The sequence below is a fragment of the Acinonyx jubatus genome, chromosome E1, assembly GCF_027475565.1.
Source record: "Acinonyx jubatus isolate Ajub_Pintada_27869175 chromosome E1, VMU_Ajub_asm_v1.0, whole genome shotgun sequence".
In the NCBI taxonomy this organism is placed as follows: domain Eukaryota; kingdom Metazoa; phylum Chordata; class Mammalia; order Carnivora; family Felidae; genus Acinonyx; species Acinonyx jubatus.
The window spans coordinates 58061942-58082754 of record NC_069397.1 but is presented as its reverse complement, the minus strand read 5'-3'; the positions used below and the strand labels follow the sequence as shown (position 1 = coordinate 58082754).

At 63.4% G+C, this 20813-nt stretch overlaps 1 protein-coding gene across 1 annotated transcript; it reads left to right on the top strand.

Moving 5' to 3' along the window:
- The first annotated feature begins 13208 nt into the window (after positions 1 to 13208).
- Positions 13209 to 19253, top strand: NPTX1 (neuronal pentraxin 1). Its single transcript, XM_027052202.2, has 5 exons — positions 13209 to 13763; positions 14095 to 14302; positions 16471 to 16715; positions 17931 to 18110; positions 18754 to 19253. The coding sequence occupies exons 1-5, from the start codon at positions 13305 to 13307 to the stop codon at positions 18973 to 18975; spliced, it is 1314 nt and encodes a 437-aa protein (XP_026908003.2). The 5' UTR covers positions 13209 to 13304; the 3' UTR covers positions 18976 to 19253.
- The last annotated feature ends 1560 nt before the right edge of the window (positions 19254 to 20813 follow it).

Sequence of the window (20813 nt, the reverse complement as noted above, 5' to 3'; positions counted from 1 at the left end):
GGCCCCGTCTCGTCCACTCCATGCTCTCATTTCTGCTACGTTCAGGAACGGCCCAGAGTCTCCCACCAGCTACCCTGCCCTTTACATGGCACTCTCTCTGGTTTGGGAGGGGGCTGCTGTCCCAGGGACTCGGGCTCGGCCGGTGCCGAGGGAGAGGACAGCAGAGCCCACATCTCCACCAAGGCAATTCTGCTCCCCCCCGCCCAGGGGGATGAGCAGGCGCTGGGGACAGAGGGCACTGCCACAGAAGGCCCTCTGCTGGACATCCTCATCTGAGCCAAGGAGAACAACGCAGGCCTCCCCTGCCAGGGACAGGGACTCCCGAGGTCCAGCCGAAGCTGAGGTGGCCGCTGAGCACAGGGGGCACCTATCTCCTACCTCTGGCGACCCAGAGCTGCAGCCCTGTGCTCCCTACGGCTACCTTACTGCTTTGTGGAATCTGCTGCTAGTCTCTACTTGGGAGACTTCGTCTGGCCATTGGCAGCTGTGTTCCCAGTACCGGGGACGTGGCCACACTCAGTCCTGGCTGTCGGTGAGTGGCCACTGTCGTTCTGGCCCAGAGCCCCCTTCCCATGACGTGAGCAATGATGCTTGTTTGGTGTCCCCTTCACACAGGTCCTTCCAGTGGCCAGGGAACAGGTGCACAGGGACTGGAGCAGGGGTGGGGGGCTGGGGTCCCAGGGCGGACTCGGGAGCTCTTCTGGGTAGCCTCACTCTCTGCAATTGTAAACTAACAAACAAAAACAGACGGGATCACATAATCCAGCAATCCCACTTCTGGGTATATACGCCCCCCCCCCAAAAAAAAAGTGAGAGCAGGGTCTCGAAGAGCTTTGTACACACCCACGTTCACAACAGCAGGACCCACAATCGCCGAAAGATGGGAACAACCCAGGCGTCCATCGCCAGGTGAATGGATAAACAAAATGGCGTCTCTCCGTGCGATGGAATATTAGTCAGTCTTGAAAAGGGACAAAATCCTGACACCTGCTACCATACGGATGCATCTTGAGGACATGACGCTCAGTGAAGTCAGCCGGGCACAAAAGGATCAGTCGTGTAGGACGACATTCACCTGAGGCCCCTGGAGGAGTCACATTCACAGAGACAGACCGGAGACAGGGGGGCCCCAGGGGCTGGAGGAGGGGGAAGGAGAGGTGGTGTTAAGTGAGACAGAATTTCGGTTCGGCAAGAAGTGGTCTAGAAGTGGACAGTGCTAATCACCAAACTGCATGCTGAAAACGGTTATGGTGAATTTTATGTATGATTTACCACAAATTAAGAAAGTAATTAAATTTAAAGTAAAGAGGGGGTGGTGTGCAAGGGTCCAGCCTACGGTGTTACTTTCCTTCCTTCTCCCTGGCGTGGCACTAAAGAGCCCCAACTCTGGGTCCGCCCCTGGTACTGTTTTTCTTTTTTAATGTTTATTTATTTTTGACAGAGAGAGAGAGAGAGAGAGAGACAGAGATAGAGCATGAGCAGGGGAGGGGCAGAGAGAGGGAGACACAGAATCCGAAGCAGGTTCCGGGCTCCGAGCTGTCAGCCCAGAGCCCGACACGGGGCTCGAACCCACGAGCTGTGAGATTATGACCTGAGCCGAGGTCGGACGCTCAACCGACCGAGCCCCCCGGGCGCCCCTCTCCTTCCCTGGTACCTGAACACCTTGAGGGAGGGAAAGACAGTCACGTAATCATAATCGGCACTCACTGAGTTCTTCCACAGGCCAGCAGCCTTCTAAGAGCTTTACGGGACTTATCCAGTGTAACCCTGGATGCAGCCCAGAGGGGTGAGGTCACCTGTCTGAGGTCACACGGTCTGAGAGAGGAGCGGGTTCCAGCCCAGCATGACGCTGGCGTTACCCTCTCATCGCCAGGCTCCCCGATCTTTGCACTGTCCAGTCGTGTTCAGCAGGTGCCCCACGCTCGTCCTCAGGGAGCACCTGCGCAGTGCTCTCCCGCCTGTTGTCTGGCTTTCTGCCAGGTCGGGCGGTCTCCATTTCGGCCCATGCTTTCTGAAACGCACCTCTGGCCTGGCAGGGAAGAACTGCCTGTCCTTTTTCTGTCCCAGGTGGTGACACACAGGAACACTTTTCTGTCCAGACAGACCCCCTTGCCCCAACGCGCCCTGCTCCCCTGAATGGCCCCAGCTGCCCAGCCCTGTGAGTCCCGGGGTGTCATGGCCCCCACCTGCTTCCCCAGGAATGGAGGAAGGTGCCCCAGGGGCAGGAGACCCTGGGCCCGGCTGGCTGGCTCTGCCCCTCTCCCTTGGGAGCCTGCGAACCCAGATCTTGAGACCCCTGCTCTGGCCTCTGAGGTGCCCACAGCTCCTGGGGGGGAGGGGACAGCCCCTCCAGGGGTATTTGGGGTTAGTCACCCTGCAGGCTGGGCTCTGGGGGGGCCCTCCGCCCTGCCCGGGGCACCGAGGACTCGCTGTGTGTCCACCACGAGTGGACAAGGACATGTGTGCTGACGTTCTGTCGTGGACACGCGGCCGTGACCCGTGTGGGCGGGGAGGGGAGGGCACCACGCACGGAGGAAGGGCCCCTGACACTGGCGTCACCCCTGGCGAGCTGTAAATGCTAAGGCAGCAAATCAATTTCACAAAGCAATTTGTCCTCTCTCTCCAGCCGGCCCCAGGAGGCTTAACTTAATCACTCTGGAACAATGTCAGAAGATAGCCGGGGACGCACAAATCCCGGCCGTCCGCAATCACCGGGCCGCGGGGACGCGCGGGGGGCACAGCCCGCCCCAGGCGGCGCTAGGAAGTCACCAAGCCCAAGCGTCTCCTCCGCCCCTTCCGTGTGGCCCCCTCCCGCGCCAGATCCGCCGCTCGGCCAGCCAGCCCCTCCCCCTCCCCCCCCCAAGGAGGAGCAAAAGGCCCCCCCTCCCCCAACCCCCACTGGAGAAGAAGTCTCTGGGAGGGGTCTGTGAACTTGGGCCCTGGAGGGAGTCCGGATGGAGAAATAAGACGGGGGGGGGGGGGGGGGGGCACCAGCAATTCCCAGCGGGGGTCTCGTGGACAGCTGCCCCGCGGCCACGTGGGGGTGACGGTGGCACCGGCTGGGAACCATGGCTGGGACTGAGCTCAGAGACGGCCAGTAACTTGCAGGAGGCCACACCGCCAGGGTGCGGAGCCTGGTGGCAGCGCTGACCTTGACCGGCAGGGGTACAGGGCATGGGGTCTCCCGTGCAGGCGTCCCCCACAGCACCCGGGCCCTCCTCCAGGGCCTGGGCTCGCAGGAGCCGCCGTCTCCACGCGAGCTCGAGCTCCGGAGGAACATTTTCTATGAATGGCCCGTCGTTGTCGGCTCCCTCGCGAATCCGGAGCGGACGCCCCGGCGGGGGGGCAGGCAGCCAATCGGAGAGGGCCTCCCGCTCCGCCGCCCAAGGCCCCCTCCCTCCCCCGAGGCGCGGGGTTTCCCCCTCCCCCTGGCCCGCTCAGCCCCCCACCCTTTGCAGCCTCCGCCATCCTTTTCAAGGGAACACTGCAGATTTAAACCACAATTAAATTTTTCATGAAACCGCATAACAGTAGGGCCTGGTGCAATGCAATATTGATGAGATCACAGTGTCCGGCCGGCGGGAGTTTGCCCCGGAAAGCTCTTTAGGATGTTATGCAATATGGAACCGAATTAATTATTCGCAACAAAGGGATCCGTGTCTCTGTAGTGCTGCTGGGGCCCAGTGAGTGTAAAACGGGCGCTTTTCATTATTGCCAGCTATAAATGGCATTCACGGGAAGGAAGCGGTGACTTCACAGACCCAAATACTAGTGTGAGCCGAGATAACACGACAGAGTAGGGAGAGGGAGCGTGTGTGAGACCGTAGAGGGGAGGGGGTGGGGAGAGGGAGGGAGGGAGGGAGGGAGGAGACCGCCGGGGAGCAGTTGGACCTAGGAGCAAGATACTGCGGCAAAATGCAGCAAATTTCTCCGAAGCAGGGCTCTGCTCGGAGGCATCCCCTCACTTAAAGGGGCAGGAGCAGAGTTGGGCACCTCCAGCGGGGGAGGGGGGGATCCGAGATGATGCTCCCCAGCTGGGGATGACAGCCGCCCGAGTGGGGCCTGTCTGGCCGGGGGTTCAGGGTATGAGGCGGCCTGAGTCTGGCCATGAGAAGGTGAGTTTCCTGGCGGCCAGGTCTCTGTCCTGCTGCCTCACTCTCCCAGCCGCTCCTGGCTCTGGCCCAGATGTGGGTCCTCTTCTGCAGGGCACCCCACAGCCTGCCCAGGGCCTGAAGGGCATGTCGCTGGACCAGGCAGCCCAGCTCCTCCACGCATGAGAGAGCTGGACCCGGAAGCCACCCCTGAGTGCCCGGGGTCACCCGACGTGGGAGCACACTAGTGGGGGGGCGAGGAATGGCCGGGACCCACAGGAGCTGAGCCCCGGGGCAGTGTGAGAACACACAGCTGCCCTCCTCCATGCCAGTCCCACCTCTGGGCCCACCACCGGCCCATGCTTCACCTCTTGACGTACCTTCTCGAGAGGCAGGAAAATCCCTCTTTCATAGATGAAATACCAGAGACCCCAGAGGTTGACTTGTGTAAGGTTTTAAGACTCCAGAGGGTGCGGGGCGGTGGGGGGGTCTCGCACAGCCTGCACCTGGCCGGCCTCTGCGGAGCACGTCCGCGGCATCTGGGCTCCTTCCCGTGTGCCACAAACAGGCAGGTCTCCTCCACATTCGTCCAGTGGGAGGTGCCTCCAAGAGAGCTGGCCGCGGCTGGGAAATGCCACAAAACACGACTGCTGGGAATGTCCCCAGACCCACCTAAGGAATAAAGAGACAGAGGAAGGGGTCTAGAGGCCTGTGGAGGGATTCGGGGCTGGTGGGTTCGTGACAAATCACCCAGAGCAGCCGCAGAGGCCAGGAGCTAAATATGATCAGTCTCGTAATTCACACAGAACGGACACTGATTGCACACAAAGCATAATTTGGGGGTGTTCTCCACCTCCACCGCCATCACCCCAGCCAGGACAATCACCTAACTGATCTCCCTGCCTCCACCGGTGCCAGAGCCAGATCTATTCTTCACTGAATGGCCGGCAGAATCTTTCTAAAATAGTCACGAGCTCCAAACTCTGACGTGGCTCCCCACAACCGTGGTGTAATCTAAACCTTTAGTGTGACTTACCAAGACGGCCCTGTGGACGTCCACATCTGCCTCTCTGTTCATCCCACTCTCTGCTAGAGCTGCCTCGGGGCCTTTGCACACGCGCTGCCTTTCCTCACTGAGAACACCTCTTTGCCTGGGCAATTCCCACTTTGCTGGAAGTCAGTCAGCCAGAGTGGCCAGCTCCTCGGGCCTCTCAGAGCTCGGCCTTAGCCGTGCCTGTGTGGGGACCCGGGCTGAGGGACCGCCAGCCGATTGAGCTGGTCCTGACTGAGCTGGCACGATGGAAGGCCTGGCTCTGAGCAGCTTCCTGTTTTCCTGCTTCAGCCCTGTCCCCCAGAGCACTGTGCTGAGCAGGAAATGGAACAGGAAATGAGAATCTTCCCAGAAAGAGGGCTTTTGACCCTAAGACATCATCCCACTAGGACGGCTTCATTCCTTTATTCCTTTGTTTTCTTCCCAGACACCTGCACAGTTTAAGATTACTCCTCCCTCCCACACAAGTGCGGGCGCGCGCGCACACACACACACACACAACGGGCGTGTGAGGAACACTCACTTGAGACCCCTCTCCCAGGAGCCTCCCTGTGTCCCCGTGACATCCCCAGGAGGGTAGGGGGGACCACACACCCCACAGGATCTGACAGCTGTAGGCACTGACTCAGCATTGCACAAGAAAGAGGGGGGATGTGTAGCCCCAAACGAGAGAGAGCTCCCTGCTCCCCGCACATCACCTGGGCTCCCCTCCTGGCTCAGGGACCCTTCCTGGACTGGCTCCGTCCTGCCGGTCCTGCCCCTGCCGGGAGCTCAGCAACGTCACCATGATAACAACAACCGCCACCATTGATCCGTGCTGGCAGCGTGCCAGGCCTCTGCGGGGCGCCTCCCCCCCCCCCCCAAACGCCTCCATCTGATGACATCCTTACGTCTCACTGTCTCACTCCGGGTGCTGGGTAAATGGTGGCTAACGATGACGCTGAGGCAGGGGCATGAGGGGACGCAGAGCTCAGGGTCGGGGACGGGCCCAGAGAGCCGAAATCCTGCCCTGCTAAGCCACAGGTCATGTAATGTTCTCGCTTCAGACCCAGCCAGACAGCAGCCTAGAGCGATCTCGATATAGCTCCGGGTAGCGGATGCCAATGTTTTAAGAAAAGTGCCTGAAATTGAAACTTAAAGCCCAGAAAATCACAGCCATCAACTTAAAAGAAAGGTAGCTGGAAAGCTCTCGGGTGTCCCCCATCTGGGCGAGTTCCTTGTGACACATAGTAGGTACTGGAAAGATGTCCCCTGATGAGTGAATGAATGAGTGAGTGAATGAATGAATGAGTGAGTGAATGGCAACTCAGAAGGGCCAGGTCTTGCATCACTGGAATTAGCTGTGCCGCTTCGGCCAAGGCACTAAAATGGGTAAAACGGCGCCCGGGCTCTAACTCTTGAGTTCAGCTCAGGGCATGATCTCACGGTTCTGAGTTCGAGCCCCACGTCGGGCTCCATGCTGACAGCGGGGAGCCTGCTGGGGATTCTCTCTCTTCCTCCCTCTCTCTCTGCCCCTCCCCTGCTCGCTTCCTCTGTCTCTCAAAAGAAACAAACTGTAAAACAAAATAAGAGAAAAATAAAGTAAAATAAAACAACACAAAAGATAACATAGGTAAAAAAAGGAAGGAGCAAGAATCCGGCCTACTGTGCGCTGTGACACTCCCTCCAGGATCACGTGCAGAAAGGTGCGTGCAGATGCCTTGTCCCTCGCAGACGCCGTACGGGCTCATTCGTGGCGAGTCCTCGGGGCACCGCCAGCCCCAAGGGGCCCTCGGCATCAGCCCTGTGGCGGGAGCCCCAGGCCCCTGGCAGCCTGCGCCCCTGGCAGCCTGCGGCCTCTGCCCAGCCCCCCACCACCCCCCGGCCGCGGCAGCCGGTCCCCAGAGCGGGAAGCGCCTGCCCTGTGGGAAGGAGCCCACGCTCTCCCCGCCCAGCGTGAGTGATGGCTTCCAGGCACAGGCTTTGCAATAACTGTAATCCCTTGCTGGTACACACCATTTGTATTCCGCAACACCTTTACGCCTCCCCTCATTTTATGTTTCCTGTGCCCTCTCCTGACGGTGGGCAGATGGTGAGCTTGACGGGCAAGGACACGTCGGGCTGGCGGCCCGGCCAGATGCTGCCGGCTTGGGGGAGCGAACTGAGTTCACGCACACGGGTGTGGGCGGGGTGGGGGCTCCGGGCCCGGCCCAGACCCGGCCTTCACACTTACTGGCTTCCAGAGGGCACAGAAGGGGGGGCAGGGGGCACGATGACGCTGGACATTGCCACATGCGTTGCTGAGAGCCCAGCACCCGGAGTTCAGGAATCCTACAGAATGGTCCCTTGAATATTGGCGCGGGGGGTGCTCCCCATCCTCCCCCGTTTCCCACCCCCTCCCTGGGCCATCCCGCCAGCCATCCCGAGGGTGCCAGGCCCCTCCCGGACACACTGAAGAGCCCACTAAGGGCTGGGTTCTGGGACAAGTGCCTGGACCTCATCACCTCAATCTCCTCCTGGCTGGCGGAGACGTGTCCCAGTGTGCATTCCTGTCCCCAGGGCCACCAACCCTCCTCCCCCCCGCCCGTCCCACAAGGGGAGGGTGGGGAGTCAGGCCTGCTCCACCCCTCGACCCAGGTCACCACCAAGTCCGACAACTTAATCTCTGGACATGTTCTTGAATCAATCTTTCTCTCCCCACTCCTGCCCCTCCTGCCATGATCACCGTCCCCTCCCTGTCACTTCCAGCAGCAGCCTCTGAGCCAGCCTCTTCGGCAGGCCCTGCTCCCCCACAATCTGCCCCCCACGGAGGTGTCCCCAGGTAGGATCTGTCGCACTTAGGACTGTAGTCACACCTCATTGTCCCAGCCCGAGCTTGCAAGCCCTCTGCCATGTGCCAGCCACACCTCCTCAGGCCTCTGCTCTGCACTTTACTGTCAAAGACGAAGGGTGTCCCCTCCCTCCACGGGGTGCCCCCTTCACCCCAGCACCGGTTATGCTAGCCCCGTCCTTCCTCACTCACTCCTCAAGACCCCTCTCTGGTGGCACATCCTTAGGAGACCCTCGTGACTGCTGAACCCCGACGCACCCGTCTGCCATGGCTTCGGGGGGGTCCTCTCGTCCCCATGGCACACACCTGCCACACTGGGGGTGCATTTATACCTGTGTCGCCTGAGAGACGAATGCTCTCTGGGACACAGAACAGCGTATCGGTCCCCTGTAGCCCGGCACCCGGCCTGCACCTCAGTAGATGCTCTGGAAATATTTGCCGAACTGAGAGCAAACTTTATGAATATTTACACTGTACTCCATGCCCACGATTCTGCCTGGCACCAGAAACTCCTGCTCGGAGAAAAGTGAGGGGAACCTTCCCGAAGAGGGCTCACGTTTCTGCCTTTTATAAAACTCCCATTCACTGGGGCCCCTACCAGTTGGTCACCACTGACCCCCTGTGCTGGGCTCCAGGGGAGGGCAGGGCAGGGCAGAGAGGGAGACCACCCAGGGCTTTGTCCCCGGCCAGACTGGGCGGCTCGGAGGAGGGAAGGGCTCAGAGGGAACGCCAGCTGGAGGAGGGAGTCTGGAGGTCAGCAGGGACCCTGCTGTCCCACGCTGACGACCACTGTCCATGATTGGGGAGCCCCTGCCATGGCCACTGAGAGTTTGGTTGTATTGGCCCAACAGACGTGAATCTGGGACCCCTGTGGTGAAGCAGGGGCTGTGTCTCTTCCCAGGGCGGCAGGTGAGAAGCCTGGAGCCCAGGTTCTATGGACCCGGCCTGATCTCCCTCCACCACTGGGTGTGGACAACATGGGCCTCTGTCCCTCCTCACACCTCTCACTGCCACCGGGTCCCAGCCATCAGAGGGCTCTTTCCCTTGCTGCTCAGGGCTCCCCCGGGGCTTGGGGGTGGGGGGACGGGGGGAGAGGGGGCGGTGTGGAGGTCAGGGCTTGCCCCTCACCAATGCCTTCACCGGACATGCGCGGCCCTGGGCTTCTCTGGGCCTCCCTCGGCTTCCTCATCTGTCAAGTGAGGTAAGTAGCCTGGCCATGCCTTACAGGCAACTGAATGAATGTGGACAGAGGGCTTTGCAAAGGGACAGTTTCTTTCTTTTTTTTTTTTAATTTTTTAAATGTTTATTTATTCTGAGGGAGAGAACGCACGCAAGCAGGGGAGGGGTAGAAACAGGGACAGAGAGAGAGAACTCCAGGCAGGCTCTGAGCTGTCAGCACAGAGCCCGACGTGGGACTCGATCCCACGAACTGTGAGATCATGACTTGAGCTGAGATCTAGAGCCGGACTCTTGACCAACCGGGCCCCCCAGGCGCCCCCGCACAGGGACAGCTTCTTGTTTGTGAGATAGGGTTATTACAGCAGGTGGGGAAGAGGAGAGAAGGAACCGCGTGGGTAGAGCCCGTCCCCCAGCAGAGCTGGGCCGCAGGGACCTGCCCCTGTCACACCAGAGTGGGGAGGCGGAGTCTGTCTGGGAAGCTAGTCCACTGACGCCCCAGGGGGCTTGCTGCTGACCGAGCTGGCCCACACTCCCTCCTCGGAGCCCAGAGCCATCTCACGGGGCAAGGTGGGGGATCTCGTGGCCTGGCTCTGTTCCGAGGGTCTGACTACCAAAGGTCCCACTGGCCCTCACCTGGGGGCAGCCAGAAGCCCATCTCCTCTGCTCCAGGGACAACCCGTGGGTGCCACCTCCCGTGAGGTGCGGAACCACAAACAGAAGAGTGCACAAGCCTCACGTGCCCAATGAGCTGTCACGAGGTGAGCACCGATCGAGAAACAGATCCCAGCCAGCACCACAGGGGCTGCTGAAAACACAGACACAGAAGCAAAGAGGAACTTGGGAGCATTGCCGGAGGTGTCCCCCCCCCCCCCATGTTTAAAATGCCAGCCCCTACGCAAAGTGTCCTCCCATCCTGGCTGAGACAGCAGCTCACCCTGCAACCGCCCCCCCCCCCCACATGTCCTCCAGGGAACACGGACCTGTGCCCCGGAGCTGGGGTCCCGAAGCAAGGACTCCTGCCTCCTTCTCTTCCCGGATGGGGGTCCCAGCTGAGCCCACCCCACCCCTCTGCTCCCCAGCCTGCCCACTTCCGGGGTAGCCATTTCAAGAGGCAAGGTGGACCTGAATTCCGGACAGGCCGTGTGTCCCTGTCCTGGTGTTTTCAGCATCTTCGGGGGACCCTCTCGGTGCCCACCCAGTGGTCCTGGGCTGAGGTCCTAGACCAGCTCATGGCCTTGCGCCAGGGAGAGGACAGGCCCAGGAGACCACGCCATCGGCCATTGTTTCCCACCAGGGGTGCACGGAGCTGCTGGCATCCACTCATTGCTTTGTTTTCAGGGATTTGCAAGCTGATTGTTAAGTGGGGCCATCATTAAGATTTAAGTTACACAAACTTATTATTAAATACACTATATTGCAAATAAAGGTAGGGCCTACTCAGAACTCATCAGCTTCTAATGCTTTTTCTTACATTTTACTATTGTCTACGTCTTTGGGGTTACCTACATCTGTTACACCCTTATGGTGGGAATGTCGTGTGACCCGGATAGACGCCTCTCTTCCCGGCCCTGCCGCCAGGGTTTCCACTTCCTGGATGCCCTCTGCGGTTCTGGGATGTGGAACCCTGGCCAGGCGTGGGGGGTGGGGGGACCGCGGGTCCACAGAGGAAGGTGCCCCTGCCTCCGCGGACCTTCCCACCAGCTAGTTAGGCATCTTGAGGCTCCTTCTCTGAGGGTTTTGGGCAGGTGGCCCCAGGGATCTTGGATGCCTCTGAGCACTGGGGAGGGAGAGGAAGCCGCAGACGCGATCAGCTTTGAATCCTCCCCTGCCCGAGATCTTGAACCGGGCTAAGTGGATCGAAAGAAGGTAGAGAGACCGAAAGAAGGCCCTCCGCCCACCTGTCTGAGCAGGGCGGGCCTGTCTGCGCAGGGGTCCCTCATAGCGCTTCCGGGTGGACAGAGCGCTGCAGAGGTCGCCGGCCAAAGGGTCCCGAACGGAGACCGCCGTCCCCTCGCCGCGGGGCTCCACACCTCCCTCTGGCTGCCCCTGGAAACTGCCCCAGAGCCCCTCTTCCCCCTCTGAGGCCCCCTACTCCAGTCTCGGAGGGCTGGCGGGGGTGGCCAGGTGCCCGGGGTCTCCTCTCCGGCTGGTGATGGCCCAGGCCCCCCACCTTGCGCTCGCGTAAGCCCGGCCACCCCGGCGGCTCAGGACGCGAGGCCGGACGTGGGTTCCGGCTCCGTCCACGCGGACTGCCCCGGGCCCCGCCAGGCCCTTCTCCCGCGCCCACTCGCTCGCTGCGGCGCGCCCCGGCCCGGGACAGCCTCGCCCCCGGGGACCCCGCGCGGGGAGTTCCTCCCGAGTCGCCTTCCAGCCTGGGGAGATCCTCAGGACCGCGGGGGCGCCGGTGGCTAGCCCCCTCCCGCGACCTGGGCGCCGGGGCCAGAAGCCCGCACACCCCCCGGGGCCGCGGGGCTCGGAGCGCAGGACCGCCGCGTGCGGCCCGCGGGGTCCCTCTGGCGCCGGGAAGCGGAGGCCGAAGGACGCGCGGGCTCCGGGAGGGTTCAGGGCTGAGGCTCTGAAAGAACGCAGGCGGTGGGGCGCCCGGGGCACGGGTGGGACGCGGCGGCCGAAAGGCACGGAGAAGACCGTGGTTCCTCAAAAAGGTCTCGAGAAAGCCGGCTGCTCCTCGTACCCGCGGGGCGGCGGCCCGGCGCCCGCACCCCGCAGCTGCCGGTGGGTCCCCGGGGGTGGGGGGGACCTGCTGGGGACCGCCAGTGCAGCGCCCCGACTGGGGGCGGGGGTGTGCGGAGGGAGCGTCAGCCGGGCTGCCTCCACCGCGGGTGTAGCCTGGTCGCGTGCCGCCACCTGGGGCCCGCCCTCGGGGTCCTGGCGCCTCAGTTTCCTCCTCCGCACAGTGGGGGCTCGGACCCCGGCGGCCTCCAGAGAGCGTTTGTCCCCGAGCGCCTCGGGCGCGCCAGGGGCTCGGGCTTGTCCGGGGCCCCGAACCCGGACGGGAAAACAGGTGCAGGTGGGGGGAGGGGCGAGGGAGGCGCCCCCGAGTAAAGTGCCGTCTCGTGGGGCTCCACTCCGGCGACCTCCCCGCCGAGGCCCCCGGGACCCCTCCCTACCTGCCATCGGCCGAGAAACGGGTCGAGCTGGGGCTCACGGAGTCCCGAATGCCCAACACGCGCACGGACACACACGGCCGTGCACGCGCGCCTCCGCGACGGGCGGGCGCCCCGGGAGCGCGGAAGGGTCCGCCCGCCCGGCCCCCCTCGGAAGGCCGCGGGCCCAGCGCCTCCCCCGGGGCTGCAGGGAGCGTCCAGCCCCGGCGGCGCCTTCTGCCCGGAATCGGGCCGGCTCCGCCGGCAGGAAAGCCCCGATCCGCTAGGGCTCCATCCGGGGCGGGGGGGGGGGGGGGGGGGGTGCTGTGCTGCCGTCCCCCAGGACAGCGTTGCCGGGTCCCCCAAACCCCGGGCCTGTGGGAGAGGGCGGGAGCGCGGGTCCCCAGACCCAGGGTGTAGAGCGGCTTTCCAACCCCACACGGGCATCCCGGAAACCCCCTCTCTGGACTTAGGCGCGCCGCGAGGGTCCGCTTCCCAGCGCTCCTCGCTCGGCACCGGGTGTAGACGGATTGAGTCCCTGGGGACCCGGCCCGAGCCACCCCCCTCCCCGCCTCCCCCCAGGGTGTTCTGTGCCGCCAAGCGCGTTGAACCGAATCCTGTCTCCCGGGCCGGCCGTGGGCTCCCACCCGCCCGCAGCCCCGTCGGAAATTTGGGGACATCTTGCAGGTGGCCCATCCCATAGTCCCAGGCCGCGCCCCCCCCGCCCCCCCCTCCCCGCCCCGGCCCGGGGCTCTCCCAGCCTCCGCGGAAGCAGCACCCGCCGGGCGGGGGGAGGAGGCCGGGGGAGGCTCAGCCCCCACACGCGCCCCAAAGACCCCCGCCGCGCCGCGGGCCGGGCCGCAGACAATTAAAGCGGGATTCCTCCCCCGCTGACGTCGGCAGCGCCGAGGCCCCTCCCGCGGCGGCATAAAAGGCGCGGGCTCCGCAGCGCGGGCGGCAGTGAGGGCCGGGCAGCGCGGCGGTGAGGACTGCGCGGCCCAGCAGCGCGGCGCCCAGAGCGCGGGCCGCCCGCCGAGCCCCGCCGAGCCGAGCCCCCAGCGCCCGCAGCCATGCCGGCCGGCCGCGCCGCGCGCACCTGTGCGCTGCTCGCCCTCTGCCTCCTGGGCGGCGCGGCCCAGGATTTCGGGCCGACGCGCTTCATCTGCACCTCGGTGCCCGTGGACGCCGACATGTGCGCCGCGTCCGTGGCCGCCGGCGGCGCCGAGGAGCTCCGGAGCAACGTGCTGCAGCTCCGCGAGACCGTGCTGCAGCAGAAGGAGACCATCCTGAGCCAGAAGGAGACCATCCGCGAGCTGACCACCAAGCTGGGCCGCTGCGAGAGCCAGAGCACGCTGGACGCGGGCACCGGCGAGGCCCGGGCCGGCGGCGGCGGCGGCGGCGGCGGCCGCAAGCAGCCGGGCTCGGGCAAGAACACCATGGGCGACCTGTCCCGGACGCCGGCCGCCGAGACGCTCAGCCAACTCGGGCAAACTTTGCAGTCGCTCAAAACCCGCCTGGAGAACCTGGAGGTCTGCGCGCGCCGCGTTCCCCCCCCCCCCCGCCCCGGCTCGTGCGCCCCTCTGCCCTGCCCCACCCCCACTCCCGACCCGGCCCGACATCCACCACCACCATCCTCCCCCCCCCCCCCCCCCCCGCCGCCGGCCCCGCCTCGGCCGGACGCCCGTGCCCCACCGGGGCTGCGCGGAGCCTGAGGGGCCCCGCAGACGGCGGCCACTCGCCCGAGCTCCCCGCCAGGCCGCCCCCGCATTCGCCCCGAGGGGACCTCGCCGCGGGCCTCCCGGCACGGTCCCCGCTCCACGCGTAACGATGTGGTTTCCCCCCGCCCTCGCACCCCCGCAGCAGTACAGCCGGCTCAATTCCTCCAGCCAGACCAACAGCCTTAAGGATCTGCTGCAGAGCAAGATCGATGACCTGGAGAGGCAGGTGCTGTCTCGGGTGAACACTCTGGAGGAGGGAAAGGGTGGCCCCAGGAACGACACGGAGGAGAGAGTCAAGATCGAGAGTGCCCTGACCTCCCTGCACCAGCGGATCAGCGAGCTGGAGAAAGGTACAGGGGCTGGAGGTAGGGGGGGGTGGAGCGACCTGCTGCCCGCCAGGCTCCCTGGGCCATGGGGACCCTGCCTCAGGTCCTGGCCTCCTGCCCAGCTCAGCTCCAGGCTGAAGAGCCCAAAGCTGCTCAGCCTCTCCAGCCCCCTTCCCACTTCCTGAGTCCCTGCTCTAGGTTTTGCGTTTCCAGCCCATGTTCCTGGTGGTGCTGGGGCCCCCTGGGCTGGGGACATATGGAGGCAACAGAAGCAGAATGAGGAAGGGATTGGTTGGTGTCGGCAGCACCCCCGTCCACACACACACACACACACACACACACACACACACACACACACTGGGAGGATTTTTCCAAGTCTGATTTGTTTAATGTTCAGTAAGTTTGCACCGTAGTTGTGGTGCTCCCAAGCCCTCCCTGGTAAGAAAGCCGGGCTCCAGCTGGTCCCCATCCCCAGTAGAGAGAGTGGGGTGTGGGCCGGGGAAGGGTCCCCTGGTTCCCAGCAGATTTGGGCCCTGAGTAGGTTGTCTCCCAGCTCATCGCCCCCCCCCCCGCCCCGGTGTCCTGTGGGGATCTCCGGGTCCCCCCCTTCCGGTGAGCCCCCTCCCCATGGTTTTATCTTCTGAGTAATCCAAGCCCTGGAATCTTGCAAGACCCAGTTGGTTCCTGGGTCACCAACTCTGGCCAGCCCCAGCTGCACCCCAGGGCTCACAGATGAGCTGGGCTCAGCCTTGAAGTCACAGAAATCAAACAAGGTTGTAAAAGGGGCGGGGGGCGTTCCTGGGCTTGGAGCAGGGCCACGTGACCCTTCTTGGACCACAAAATGTGCCGGATGGATTTAAACAGTGCCGTCTTAAGGCACGTTATGTAACTGAAAAACAGATCAGGGGAAGGAGGGACGGGGGAGGGAGGGGGAGGGAAGGAGGGGAGATTGGGGGGAATGAAAAACATCCCCTAGAGAAGCAAGGGGCTGGTTCTGCTTGAAGGGGGGGGGCGTGCAAGCCGGGGATGGTTGGGGGAGCACTGAGGGGGCCAGCTCTGCTCTTCCCTGGTACCTGACTTGGATGGGGGGTTGCTGGCCCAGCAGGATGCCTTCTAGAAATAATTCTTGGCCTGGGGGCCGGTTTAGTTCTGGACTGCCTGGCAGGCCCCGGAGCACACCCAGGAGCTGGCAGGTGTGCGTGTTCCTGGCTCTGAGCCTGGTGCCTGTGCCCACTGCTGGGTTGGAATGTTTTGCCTGGAGTCAGTCACACCATATCCAGGGCCACAGCTACAGCGTGTGTGTGTGGGTTGGGAGGGGGGCAGACAAGCATTCCCCGAGACATCACTGGCAGGCTGGGAGCTGGTGGCTGTTGTGGGAAGGGAGGCTATCAGGCCGGGAGCCTGAGTTTTCAGGAAACACGCAGGAAGCTCTCCCGGAGAATGAATGGCATAGTCCTCAAAGCAGTCACTTTGGGGGTGGGGGGCCCTGACTCCCTGGTGCCCTGTCCTGTCTGCAGGACTCGGGGCGGAGTTGCCAGAAGAACCTTAGAAGGACCGCTTTCCCTCCTGTGGGGTAGATGGGATTCTGGAAATAGCCAGACTTCTCAGGGCCAGTTGATTGGGTCCGATGAGTGGCCAGGGACTGCAGCATGTGCTGGCCTCGAGGGGAGTGTCCTGGGCACCAGGGGCCTGGCTGTCTCGGGTGGGAATCCAGGTGGGAATCCAAGAGGCGTGCTTGTGAACACCGGCCAGCAGCCTGCATCCTGGAATCGGGGCGGCTGGCCGCAGGGGCTGCTCTGGGGGAGCTAGCCTCCTTCAGGCTAGAGGAGACCTCCCTCTGTGGCCACACATCAAGGGCCGGTTTACCAGGAGCGCACTGAGCCATGCCCACCGTGCAGCCCACGAAGTCCCCCCTCACACCCCCATCCGGCTTCCCCAGAGGCAGGACGTGGGGTGGGAGCCAGACCAAGGAGTGCGGAGATCTTAGGTCAGCTCTTTTGTTCTGGCCCCGTGCCCTCAGGCAAAGCACTTGCCCCCCCCACCCCCCACCCCAGCATCTATAGAATGGAGACAGTCGTGTCTGCTTTCCTGAGCTTGGGTTGGGGGTAGAGGGGAGCACAGAATGATTTTCAGACCCGGAGGAGTGCTTTGAGGTGCAGACAGATGAAGGGACTGCATCCTGTCCTTCCCAGGTCAGAAGGACAACCGTCCTGGAGACAAATTCCAGCTCACATTCCCACTGCGGACCAACTACATGTACGCCAAGGTGAAGAAGAGCCTGCCGGAGATGTATGCCTTCACGGTGTGCATGTGGCTTAAGTCCAGTGCCGCGCCCGGGGTGGGCACCCCCTTCTCCTACGCCGTGCCTGGCCAGGCCAACGAGCTGGTTCTCATTGAGTGGGGCAACAATCCCATGGAGATCCTCATCAACGACAAGGTAGGGCAACCCCGCCCCCTCCAGCCACCTGGGCTTATAGGAAGGCACAGTGAGGCCCCCAGGCCCACCTGGCTGCTGGGGCAGGTGCCCGGGGCTGGGGGTGGGGGGAGTGGGGGGCATGAGAGACACAGCCACAGATGCAGCTGTGGTCCCAACAGAAGTGCCCACCAGGCAGGACTGAGGGAGGTAGAGGGTGAGGACAGGGGGAAACGGAGAGGGGCGCCCTGGCCCTAGTCGGAAGAGGGTGAAGCTGGAACTTTCTCAGACCCAGGCTTCCCGGGGAAGGCACGGGAAGATCCACAGGGCAGATCAGACCCTGGGTCCTCCTCCCCCAGCTGGCCTCAGGGCTGGCTTTGCTCCTGTGGGAAGGACCATAGATGTTCCGCGGTGAGTCAAGGTGCCCCAATCTGTCCTGCTCAAGCCCCCACTGCTGGGAGGAGGCCAGACGCACGCAGCGCCCTGGAGAGTCCGCCTTTTCCCTCCAGGGAGCCTTCTCCATCCTGGTCCTGTACAGCTGTGGAGTGAGCTGCCAGCTTTCCAACACCTCTGAGGCAGCATTGGCAGTAAATCTCTAAAACCCAGGCTGGGGATTGGAATCCAAACCCCTGCTGTTGACGCCTCGACCAGAAAGGGTTGTTCCTCTCTGGGCGAGTTAAAGGGTGGGCAGGTTCCCTCGGCTGCTGCATCTGCTGCGCCGTCTGTCCCCTCCGGAATGTGAGAGAGGGAGGGAAACCCCAGGCCGCAGGCTGGCCTGAGCTTTAAAGGCGTGGTGCCATGCCCCCTGGCGTCTGAGCCTCTGCAGAGGCTGCACGGGTGTAGACCCAGCAGGTCTGGCAGTCGGCGGCGTTGCAGGAGGGAGGAGAGGCCCAGGCGGCAGCAGTGAGCTGAGACCCCAGCGGTGGGATGCTCCTTCCCGAGGGCTGGTTCTGTAGGACCAGCGAAGAGGGAGGAGGGCCAGAAGGGGTGAGGACATTGCGCACTCAGACCGGTCTTAGGAGCCCCTTGCCACATCGTCACATTTCCTGTGTGACTCCAAGGTCCATGGAGGGATGGGGCTGACGGGCGCTAAGGCCCAGAGGGGCAGGTGCTGAGAGAGTTCAGTCATGGTGTTTACTGGCAACGTAGGGGACGGGAAGAGAAGCAGTTGAACTGGTAAGTAGTGACGATCGATCGCCGGTCCCTGTACCATGATGTTGCGTGTGGCGTCCTTCCCAGGTGGCCAAGCTGCCCTTTGTAATCAATGATGGCAAGTGGCATCACATCTGTGTCACCTGGACCACCCGGGACGGGGTCTGGGAAGCCTACCAGGACGGCACCCAGGGTGGCAATGGCGAGAACCTGGCACCCTATCACCCCATCAAGCCCCAGGGTGTGCTGGTGCTGGGCCAGGAGCAGGTACTGGCCTTGGGGAGGGGGTGCTGGCTGCAGGGGAAGGAGCCCCAGAAGCAGAGAAGGGAGGGGGGCGAGGGGGGAGGGAGTTGGAGAGGGGAGTGGCTCCCCCACCCCCAGAGGGAGCCAAGAGAAGCAGGTTGGGCAGCGCTGGGCAGAGAGCGCGCTCTGGGTGGGCTCCTGGGGAAGTTCGGTGGGGCGGCCGCGGCTGCGTCTCTGGCACAGGAAAGCAAGCCTGCCCTTAGGGTTGCGGGATGCATTACCTGAAAGGGATCGGTCTCCCCCTTGGGCACCCGCAGGGAAGGCACGGGGGAGGGTCCCAGGCCTTCCAGGCCTTCTGCCCCCGTGGGGCTCTGCAGGGAGAGCGACAGCGGCCCCCGTGGTTGTGCGCGGCCCCGGCCGAGGGGGAGGCAGAGTCCAGGCGCCCCCAGGAAAAGCTCTGCATGCCGAGCGGAGGTGGCCAGTAGTGTAGCTTTTCCCGGGCACCCCATGGGAGGGGGACCAAGGTCTGGCTGGAGACCCAGAGACGGGACAGAATGGTGCGCGGGAGGCAGATGCGAGAGCCCCTAGTGGGGGAGACGTGGAGACGCGCCCCCTGGGGACGCCCTCCCCCCCCCCAGAGACCCTCACCGTCTGCTCTTCTCTGAAGGACACCCTGGGTGGTGGGTTTGATGCCACCCAGGCGTTCGTGGGCGAGCTGGCCCATTTCAACATCTGGGACCGCAAGCTGACCCCCGGGGAGGTATATAACCTCGCCACCTGCAGCACCAAGGCCCTCTCCGGCAACGTCATCGCCTGGGCCGAGTCCCACATCGAGATCTACGGCGGGGCCACCAAGTGGACATTCGAAGCCTGTCGCCAGATCAACTGAGGCTCCTGGCGGCCGAGCCTCCCGCCCCTCGGGCCGGCCCGCCCGCCTCCCCCCTGCTTGTGCGGTGGCGACCTGTCTTGTGTCTCCTTCTCTCCCTCTCCCCAGGAGCGACTCAGGCCCTCCCCCTCGCACGCGCTCGCACGCAGCCTGGTTTGTCCTTGTGCCCGGGAAGCAGGTCCGGCTGCCCCCCCCCCCCCAGGAGCCCGCGCCCCGGGCCTCAGGCTTGCTTGAGCTCCCGCGGGCGCGGTGTGGACGTAGGTGAGAGAGCGTGTGTGTCTACGGGGAGAATCTCACGACTGGTCGGAGGGCTCTAGTAGCTGCCTGCGGGCCCCCGGGGGTGGCCCGTGTGGCTTCTTCAACACACGCGCTTGTCTTCGTTTGCAAACCTTTTCCGGGGACACATTTCTCCACCGGTAAAAAAAATATATTTTTTTGGTGGCTTGTTTGCTCGGGGCCGGGGCCCTCCCCTCAGAGAATTTCTCTCTTGTCGTAGGAGTGGATTCTCTCTTGCTCTCCGGGGGGGGGGGGTGGGCAGAGGTGGGGGGGTGGCCCCGGGAACCGGGCACCCCACCCCCACCCCCGGTGCCCGGCCAGCAAGCTTACAGTTGGCATCCGAGGGCAGCGGTGCTGGGCCTGGGAAGCTGCTTTGCTGGCTCTGGCCCAGGACAGCACCTCAGCCCCCAGTCTGCCCGCCTCCTTGCACCCTTCGAGGCTGCGATCCGTCCCCCTCTTTTGGCTGCCGGCTGGTGCCCCTGAGAGAGGAGTGTCCCTCCCACAGTCCAGGAAGTCTTGGCTTCTGGCCGTGGGAGACCAGAGGGTCTTCCAAGGAGGCAGGGCCTCCAGAGGCCTCTCACGGGGAGCCAGACTCAGACACGGCCAGCCAGCACCGCCCCCCCCCCCCTTCTTTCCAGGGCTCAGGTCCTGGAGCAGCCGCCAGCGTGTCACCGGCTGGTGACACTGAGACACGACCAGCGTCCAGACCTTTAACTTTATTCTCCCCTGTGAAAAGCAAACATACACATTTCCTTCTAGGCCTTCCGAGGCGGGGAGAAAATGTGTGTGTGTGTGTGTGTGTGTGTGTGTGTGTGTGTGTGTGTGTGTGTTGAGAGAGAGAGAGAGAGAGAGAGAGAGAGAGAGAAGAAGCACACTAAGACAGATCATACCCAAGGCGAGGTGAGCTCCCTGCTGGGTTCCATCTGGGGGTCACACGCCTTGAGGGCACCCTGGGTTCTGTCACCAGGAGTCTAATTAGCAAAAGGCTGGCGAGTCTTTCTAGAAATTCTACCGCACTGCCTGGCTCATCCACAGCTGCAGACATTTCTTCCGGAGGCGCAGGTGTGCCTTCAGGGACACCTGTCTCCTTAAACGCAGGTCCGTGTTGCGTCGGGAACCGCGTGCGTCTGTGTGTGTCTGTGTTGGTGTCTCCGTGTTCGTGTCCCCGTGGTGTCGCCACAGCACCCGGTCGCCGTGCCGCAGCGCGTCGCTCTTGTGTGGAGGGTGCGGGCCAGGCGCCACGCTGCGTGTCGTGGCTCAACAGTGGCTTTCTCTGAGAACCCTGTGCTTCGTCCCAGCCCGTCGGGTCGTGGCGTCTCTGGATCTGCAGGGATCTTCTCCGTTTGCATGTTCCTTGGGGTGGCGTGTCCCTCGCTCCTTTAGTCTGATGTGTGTCCCCTGCCTGCATGGACTTCTGGTTCTGTGTTGTGTGCCCAGTGCTACCCATTGTTCCGTGACCATCCGTGTAGCTACCGAAAATGGCCGGATAAACAAGCCACGGGTGTCGGGGGAGGTCAAGGGAGGGATCCGTTTCCCTCTCCCCGTCCCCACTCCCCAAACACACC

Excerpts from the sequence above, each read along its gene's own strand:
- NPTX1 (XM_027052202.2), top strand. The coding sequence starts at position 13,305 with ATGCCGGCCGGCCGCGCCGCGCGCACCTGTGCGCTGCTCGCCCTCTGC. Across the intron at positions 14,303-16,470 it reads GATCAGCGAGCTGGAGAAAG|GTCAGAAGGACAACCGTCCT; the intron begins GTACAGGGGCTG and ends TGTCCTTCCCAG. Across the intron at positions 16,716-17,930 it reads AGATCCTCATCAACGACAAG|GTGGCCAAGCTGCCCTTTGT; the intron begins GTAGGGCAACCC and ends CGTCCTTCCCAG.